The 8,939-nt window shown below is 43.5% G+C and overlaps 1 protein-coding gene across 1 annotated transcript; it reads left to right on the plus strand.

Moving 5' to 3' along the window:
• Nucleotides 1-3,182: 3,182 nt before the first annotated feature.
• On the plus strand, nucleotides 3,183-8,706 carry fgf3 (fibroblast growth factor 3). The gene is made up of 3 exons (XM_066648017.1): nucleotides 3,183-3,393; nucleotides 5,971-6,074; nucleotides 8,230-8,706. The coding sequence occupies exons 1-3, from the start codon at nucleotides 3,183-3,185 to the stop codon at nucleotides 8,704-8,706; spliced, it is 792 nt and encodes a 263-aa protein (XP_066504114.1).
• Nucleotides 8,707-8,939: the final 233 nt, after the last annotated feature.

Raw genomic sequence — 8,939 nt, forward strand, 5'->3', positions numbered from 1 at the left:
AATCTTTGGACCCCTGAAGAGTTTGGACAATAAGTTCTATAACACAGTTCCACAGTTCCACACTTGGCATTGGGCATGGTGAACACTGGCTCATGTGCCGCTGCTCCAGAGCGTCTCACATGTCATGTTTCTCCAGCGAAGTGGTCAGTAAGGGCGTTGTTGAAGGATGTGTTCAACAAACTATTTACCCAATATCAGAACGGTTATTTAGTCTCCAGGGTGACATGCTTGTGTTTGAACTGTCCTCCCTCGGCCACATGTGTGTGTCCACAGTGTGTGTGTTCAATCTGGCTGCGAGCGGTCAGCGCTGATGTGATAGTGGTGCAGCCTGAGGGCCGAGCGCATGCCTCCGGAGCCCGCTGTGTAATTTGGGGTGTATAATTGGGCCTTTTTGGATGTGTTCAAAAGCAAAAAAAAGCAAAAAAAAAAAAAGGCTGCCCAAGCATGGCTTGCGCTTTGTGATGCGGTTTGCGTGTCTGTGTAGAGATGCTGTACTGTGTGTCTGTATCTGTGTGTGTGTAAAGTACTTGATTTTTTTTGCCAATTCATTCCGAACCCCAGGGGAACCCCAGCTGACCAATCAGATTCTGTTGTGTGAATGTGGACATATTTAAAATCTGAAACCTAGATTCTGAGGCTACACCCTTAAAAGTTGTGGCAGGGACAAAATAAGAGTAAAAAAATGCTGTAGATTACGCAACTTACACCACTTTCAAACGTTGCTTCAAACTGCTGTATCCTCAGTTCCTCAGGATTGAAGAATGAACTTCAAAGGAAAGGAGATGTTACGCAGCGCTAAACAAGCCTTTGTCCCAACGTTTTTAGAGTGTTGAAGGTGTCAAATTCTAAATCTTTTGATGTTAACAAAATGCAATCAAGTCAAGGTCAAAGAAAACACTGGAAATCTTTTCTTTGTATTTTTCCATTTAAATAAAATTTGTGTTAATTCTGACTGTGTGTGTTAATGCAGTGTGTGTGTATTAATACTGAGTTTGTATTAATGTTGTCTGTGTTAATGCTGTGTGTGTGTGTATTAACCCTGTGTGTTAATGCAGTGTGTGTGTGTGTGTTAATGCTGTGTGTGTGTGTGTCTTAATACTGAGTTTGTATTAATGCTGTGTGTGTGTGTGTGTGTGTGTGTATTAATCCTGTGTGTTAATGCAGTGTGTGTGTGCGTGTGTTAATGCTGTGTGTGTATTAATCCTGTGTGTTAATGCTGTGTGTGTGTGTGTGTTAATACTGAGTTTGTATTAATGTTGTGTGTGTTAATGCTGTGTGTGTGTGTGTATTAATCCTGTGTGTTAATGCTGTGTGTGTGTGTGTGTGTTAATACTGAGTTTGTATTAATGTTGTGTGTGTTAATGCTGTGTGTGTGTGTGTATTAATCCTGTGTGTTAATGCAGTGTGTGTGTGTGTGTATTAATACAGAGTGTGTGTTAATGTTGAGTGTGTGTACTTATATTCAGTGTTTATTAATGCTGAGTGTGTGTATGTGTATTTGTGTGTGTGTGTGTATTAATCCTGTGTGTTAATGCTGTGTGTGTGTGTGTGTTAATACTGAGTTTGTATTAATGTTGTGTGTGTTAATGCTGTGTGTGTGTGTGTATTAATCCTGTGTGTTAATGCTGTGTGTGTGTGTGTGTTAATACTGAGTTTGTATTAATGTTGTGTGTGTTAATGCTGTGTGTGTGTGTGTATTAATCCTGTGTGTTAATGCAGTGTGTGTGTGTGTGTATTAATACAGAGTGTGTGTTAATGTTGAGTGTGTGTACTTATATTCAGTGTTTATTAATGCTGAGTGTGTATTTGTGTGTGTGTGTGTGTATTGATACTGAGAGTGTATAATGCTAAGTGTATGTACAAATATTGAGTGTTTATTAATGCTGAGTGTGTGTATTGTGTGTGTGTATGTGTGTGTGTGTGTGTGTGTGTGTGGAGCTCAGGCCTCTGAAGGTGAGATGGGGCGCTCTCTGTCTCCTTCAGCACTGAGATCTATAGTCATTGGATTTATATTAAAATATGATGCACACATTGTTGAGTTTACAGCAGGCTGCACAGTGCTCTGCTCATATTCACAATAAAACTCACACAGTCTGAAGTGGCAGGAGACACTTGTGCACAGAAATGATGCACGAGGATGAGCAGGAATGACTTCACCATCACTGTTCTGCTCGAGATGGAGGAGAAGCTGCAGCACGGTAACCCTAACCCCAACACGGTACGTTTGTAGTAACACATACTACAGAGAGAGAGAGAGAGAGAGAGAGAGAGGGAGAGAGAGAGAGAGACATTGATCTCCCTGCATTATTGGTTGTATCCCTCTCTATTGTTGTGAGAAGCCTCTTTTTTTTCCATTCACACTGTCGACCAGGGAGATCTCACCATAGGAACTCTCTCTCTCTCTCTCTCTCTCTCTCTCTCTCTCTCTCTCTCTCTCTCTCTCTCTCCTCCCTCTCTCTCGCTCTCCCTCCTCAGTCCTCCCCTCTCTCTCATGGGGCAGATCCACTCAGCCTGCAGAGCAGAGAGCAGTGTGTGTATGTGTGTGTGTGTGTGAGAGAGAGAGCAGTAGAGGAGCACATGCGCAGAGGGGAGAGTGTTTGGAGCAGCAGAAGTATATGTAGCTCAGTAGAGAGTGGAGTGTGTTTATGACGGTGTGTGTGGAGGAGCACTAGAAGTGTGTGTGTGGGTCTGTACAGGAGTGTGAAGGTTAGTTGGGAATGTGTGTGTAGTGAAGAAGAGCACCTAGACCACTGGAGAAGTGTGTGTTGAGTGGTAGAGGAGTGTGTTCAGCTGTAGAGGTGTGTGCAGGTCAGTAGGTGTGTGTGTGTGTGTGTGTGGGATGAGGGTCTAAGTGTGTGTTGATGAGTTAAGGAGTGTGTACGTTAGTTTAAAAGCTTGTGGAGCAGGAGGTGTGTGTGTGTGTGTGTGTGCGCGCGCGCGTGTTAGGGATCAGCAGATGAAGGAGTGTGTGTGTGTGTGTGTGTAGGTCAGTAGATGAAGGCGTGCGCGTGAGTAAAGCTCAGTAGCTGAAGGAGTGCGTGCGGGTCAGTCGCCGAAGTGTCGCGTGTCCTCATGCGCAGTGGATCCCTTCGCTCTGGTGAATGGCTCAAGCGCACGGGAGCGCGCGGCGAGGTTGAGCTGCTGCTGCTGCTGGGTGCGGGAGGCGCGCGTGCGATGCCGCGATGCCGCTGATCGCGCTGCTGCTGTTGTTGCTGAGCGTGCTCGAGCACGCGGAGCCGCGCGGGCGGCGGGACGCGTCGGCGCGCGGCGGAGTCTACGAGCACCTCGGGGGAGCGCCGCGCCACAGGAAACTCTACTGCGCCACAAAATACCACCTCCAGATCCACGCCAACGGGAAGATCGACGGATCCCTGGAGGAGGACAACCCGCTCAGTGAGTAACGCGCAGGGCAAAAAGAATTAAAAAAATATAAGAGAGAGAGAGAGAGAGAGAGAGAGAGAGAGAGAGAGAGAGAGAGAGAGAGAGAGAGAGAGAATGTTTGCTTCCTTGAGTTCTGTAAATTTATCTCTAGATCTCTGCTGATAATTTCATTAAACAGATGCAGATCCTAACAGGAACTAGATGGTGTGTGTGTGTGTGTGTGTGTGTGTGGGAGCTTAGAGTCGCGTCTTAGAAGCTCTGCATATTTATTTACAAATAGAAAGAAAAAATACTCCAGCATTACTCTTTATTATTATTATTATTATTATTATTATTATTATTATTATTATTAGTAGTAGTAGTAGTAGTGTTATTATTATTGCTCAAAAGCGGAACTTCAGTCAACCAATAGGAACATTCAGTTCAGAAACGGTAAACTAAGTTTAACTGGGTGTGTGTGAGAGTGTAATTCCCTCTTCTTCTTCTTCTTTTAATTATTATTATTATTAGTTGTAGTATTGTCATTATTACACCAGTATTATAATTAGTCAATATCTGAAGGGCAGTCGTCCAATAGGAGCGCTCAGAAGTGTTAAGGTATTGAAGTGGTTTTCAGAGGATGTGTGGAAGGAAAAGAAACACAACACGTCATCTGAGCGCTGTCCAGCCCTTTTTTAGCACACGGCCACTGGACTCTCAGCTCTGGAGGTCAGCCTCGGTCCGGAGGACGCTACAGTTCACCTTCCACTTCCCTTCAGAGCTGAGACTCTCAGGATACACTCCTCTCCCCCTGTAAACGGCACCGAGGCTTCCGTGAACGCTATGTTTAGCGGGACTCTGTGTGTGTGTGTGTGTTGGGACTGGGGTAATATTAGTCTCTGTGGGCCTACAGGGTTAATTAGTGTCGCACTGTGGATGTAACCGAGACCGGAAAAGACTGGAGTTCAGTTGAAATAACAGCGTTAGGCTTTAATCTCTAAAGTTTCTGAAATTAATCAGTAAACACTGGATTCATGGGCAGACCGACGTTAAAGCAGGTCGGTATTGTACACTGTATATACTTTTAAAATAACATAAAACGTGATTAAACAAACGTTATTTGAATTATCACGTAAATGTAAATTTACACTTAAATATTATAATTTGATTTAAAATAATCTCTATTTTTCTGTCTGTCAAGTGAGTCTTTAAAATGGATTTTAATGTATTTATTTATATGACATTTGTATTTATTCAATTGTTTGTGTGCAAGCCAATTTCTTCTCTCTCTCTCTTTATTTTTATATATATATCTAGCTATCTCTCTCTCTCTCTCTCTCTCTCTCTCTCTCTCTCTCGCTCTCTCTCTTTCTCTCTCTCTCTTTATTTTTATATATATATTCCTCACCTTAACCCTACTTATTTCTTCTTTGTAAAAGTCCTTTAAATGCAACTATAACATGTTAATAATACCTCTGTAAACAATCCAATACTTTTATAAAGTATTTATAAGTCCTTCAAAATTCTTTTGAAATACCATGTATAATAAACCTCTAAATTATATCTAAAATGCAGTTGTAATGCTTATAACACCTTTGTAATGCATTTATAATCTCTCAAAAATATGTTTATAATGCATCTATAATATATTTATAATACCTATATAATCCATTTATAACACCTGGTGTAATGCTATTAAGCTGATTTACTGTGACTCTGGGCAGTTTTCAGCTGTGTGTGTGTTTGTGTGTGTGTGTGTGTGTGTGTGTGTGTGTGTGTGTGTGTGTTTGTGGCTCTGCTGCCCTCGTTTGTCCAGGCAGAGGTTTCCAATTAAGTGGCTCGCAAATAGCGCGAGGAGGCGCGTTTCCATATGAAGCAGGGATTTAACAGACAGTTGAGCGTAATGACAGAGCACACGCGGGGCTTGATGCTGGAGAAGGATGATTATTGGAGGGGTTTGAATGAAGAGAGCCATTAATCACAGCAGAGGAGCTAAATAAACATCCACTTAGAGTCTGTGTGTGTGCGTGTGTGTGTGTGTATGTGTGTGTGTGTGTGTGTGTGTGTGTGTATCTAATCTGTCAGCACATTTACAACTGGATGGCTGCGTGGGGAATTGCTCTGTAGGTTGTAACTCAATCAGCGCTCTGAGTTATGAAAATAAACACACGACTGCTGTGATCATGCTGAAAGAGCCCCAAGCTACAAATGATAATATTCCTCTGTCCTTCAGAAAAAGGATTACATGGGGAAGGGGATGTAGAAAGAGAAGGGATCCTCTTTGGATTGATTGCAAATCTCTTTGACCTCAGTCAAAGTTTAAGTCTGGCTCTGTCCAGCTCTGAATAAATCTGGACCCTGGCTTTGTTCAGTTGACGGGACCCTCTTCCTGTTCATAATAGGAGGAGTCACTGGGGTCTGGAGGGTCTTAACGAGCATGAGACCTAGAGAGAGGGACAGAAAGAGACAGAGACATCACGAATGGATATCTCCTTAGATCTCTTCCTGATACTGATCAGCTGAACTGAATATATATCAAACAACAATGTTATAACAGAAAGATTTACGTTTATAACAGTGTAATAACAGCAAAACATGTGTTTTCCCCAGGTATACTGGAGATCACAGCAGTGGATGTTGGTGTGGTGGCGATCAAGGGCCTGTTCTCTGGGAGATATTTAGCCATGAATGAGAAAGGACGCCTATACGCCTCGGTAAGTGTTACGTCACGCACTGGGCAAAGCGGCCTGGAGATATGAAGCCTTCCACAGGCTCAAATAACAGCAAGGGCAATTAGAGTCCATCTCCACATGGTGGTTTTTTCATGCGTATCCAAGCACGGCTCACGTGAGACGAGGAATCAAACTGCTTTCTAAGCTCTCGAGTCGACTGAATTATGCTGCACAGAGCGGGTCTTCTGCATGTGGGCGGCCATGTTATTAGGCTATTAACACGAAGAAGAACCAGTGGAGAAATGACTGATTACTCTTTTAAGGTGGAACTGCAGAAGGCTGGAGAAGTGAGAGAATCTCAGACGGGTGCAGGTTAGTTGGACTATGAAGGTTGTCTGGGGTCTGTTTATGGCTGCGTGGTCTCTTTATGTAGTGCCTAACATTCTGCAAAAGAGCTGGAGTATGAGACAGAGGATTGGAAAGTGAATTTGCCATTAATAACAGTGTTATAACAGATTAATTAACAAAAGACCATGGCATCAGTTAGAGATGCTGCTTACAATCCATAGCCTGCATCCAGGTAATTTTAAGAAAACTCATGAAATGCTGTGGAGCAGCTGAGCCTCAGCTTTGGGCTGTAGAGCGGTAGAACTATAATACTTTAGGGATGAGTTGGAGTGTTGTTTGCGATCTGGAACTAATCCTCCAACATCAGTACCTGGTCTCACTAAGGTTCTGGCTGGATGCTATCAAATTCTCACAGAAATGTCCGTAAAACTAAAGTAACCTTCTCCAAAGACTGTTTACACTCTAAAAAATGAGAGTCCGCTCACAATAACGAGGACTCTATAGAACCATTAACTCATAAAGAACGTTCTGCATCCTTGAAGGATAATTTGCATTGTGGAAAATGCATTGGTTTTGGTTCTATGTAGAATCTTTTTCAGAAAGGTTTTATATGGCACCAAATCGGGTTCTTTTGCTGTTACAAGCTTCATACCCTAACAATAGCACAATGTTTTTGGTGCTGTATAGAATCTTTCAGACAGGGCCTTTAAAGGGAAGACCGTATTATAATTCAAAGCTTGTATTAAGCGTACAAAGGCTCGTTATGTGCTTGTGGTTCTATTCAGAACAACTGTCTTCAATTAAGGATAATGAAACAACCCTCTTTTTTAAAAAGGTTATAAAAAGTACAATGTTTTCTAGAGAAAGTGTTCTTCACAGTGATGCCACTGAAGAACCACACTTTTCAGGCCGTAAACAACATTTCAGAGGTTATAGCTACGATTGAGGTTCCTCAGAAGATCCAGAGTGTTTCTTATGAATTCACTGCAAACTCTTTTTTCCCATTATTTTAATATCTCTAAAGAAAAAGTATCCTTCAGAAATAAACACCCACAGTCCAAGCTGCAGGCTCTAATCTTAAAATGATTGCCTTGTAAAAATGAAATCACCTTACAGAAGAACCACTTTTGGGTCCTTGAAGGCCCTTTTTTAGGGGATGCTTCTAGAAAACCACTCAATTAAAGGTTTCTGTGGAGAAATACTGATTCTCACGGCTTCCTACCAGTGAGTAGATTAAAAGACAGATTAACCTCATGATCTTCAGGCTTAATACTCACTTTCTAATCTTCAAACTGCAAGAAATAACTGCTAAGTTGCTAAAAAGGTTCATAGATCCAAGGGTCCAAGGGCAGTGTAATGGAAGAACACCCCCTCTGAGAACCTTTCACTGGTTGGGGCTTTATAAACACTGAGATGAATATACTTTAGAGTGTGATCCAGAACTAATCCTCCAACATCAGTACCTTACTTCACTAATGTTCTCGTGGCTGGATGCTATCAAATCCTCCCAACACTGGCGCAATCAGTCATTACCGCAGTGATTGCTTTTTTACCGATTTTACTGGTGCTTGTTGGCCTGGGTGTATCAGAAATTCTGCACTAAATCTGTTTTAAACATGGCTGCCCCATGTGGGGGACCCATTCTATAGAGCATAACTTGGTACATTTATGGACTACAAAGAAACTTGAGTCTTCGTCTCCTGGGAGGTGCGTGGTGACATTTTGGAGGTGGTAAAAATGACTTGGGCAGAAGCACCACACTACATCACTGAGGGTCCTAACACTGCATTAACCCACGACTTTAGGTGGTAAACATGTAAACAAATCAATGTCTCTCTTGCCCTTTCAGGAGGCCTTCAATGAAGAGTGTGAGTTCCTGGAGCGGATTCACGAACTGGGCTACAACACGTATGCCTCACGGCACCATTCCACCACCCAGCCGCCCGTCGCCGGGGGCAACAAGCGCCGAGCACAGGCCAAGAAGCAATGGTTCGTCTCAATCAACGGCAAGGGTCGGCCCAGGAGAGGCTTTAAGACGAGGGGCACGGACAAAGCGTCGCTCTTCCTGCCCCGGGTTCTGGGCAACAAAGACTATGAGATGGTGCGTGACCTCCTTCAGGGACAGCAGCACCAAAATCACAACCGGAGGGTCCGCGTGGGCCGGGCCGAGCGCAGGAAGAGGAGGCACAGGGGCCATAAAAACCACAGGGGACATGGGGACCATGGGAAAGATGAGGATCACAGGAGCCATAGGAGCTCTAGGGGCCAGAGGGACCACGAGAGCCACGAGGGCAAGAGTCCCGAGGACCAGGAGAGAAAGATTTAAGACTTCAGACTCTTAAGGACCGAAGCCCAAGATGACTCTGGTCATCAGACGCACCAAAAAGAAAACCGAGGCTGCCTTCGAGGCAGACGCTTTTAAGGAGGAACCTTTAGACGCAGAGGTCTACCTTTCGTTCCATTCCTCACTTCCTAAGAGTCAGGTCTTGCCTTTGAGATGTGAGGACCTTTACTTATTGGACCAAAAGCTTGATCACTGCTGGATGTTTATAGACTCGT

Source organism: Hoplias malabaricus, chromosome 16 (assembly GCF_029633855.1).
Source record: "Hoplias malabaricus isolate fHopMal1 chromosome 16, fHopMal1.hap1, whole genome shotgun sequence".
In the NCBI taxonomy this organism is placed as follows: Eukaryota; Metazoa; Chordata; class Actinopteri; order Characiformes; family Erythrinidae; genus Hoplias; species Hoplias malabaricus.

Excerpts from the sequence above, each read along its gene's own strand:
- fgf3 (XM_066648017.1), top strand. The coding sequence starts at position 3,183 with ATGCCGCTGATCGCGCTGCTGCTGTTGTTGCTGAGCGTGCTCGAGCAC. Across the intron at positions 3,394-5,970 it reads GGAGGAGGACAACCCGCTCA|GTATACTGGAGATCACAGCA; the intron begins GTGAGTAACGCG and ends TGTTTTCCCCAG. Across the intron at positions 6,075-8,229 it reads AAGGACGCCTATACGCCTCG|GAGGCCTTCAATGAAGAGTG; the intron begins GTAAGTGTTACG and ends TTGCCCTTTCAG.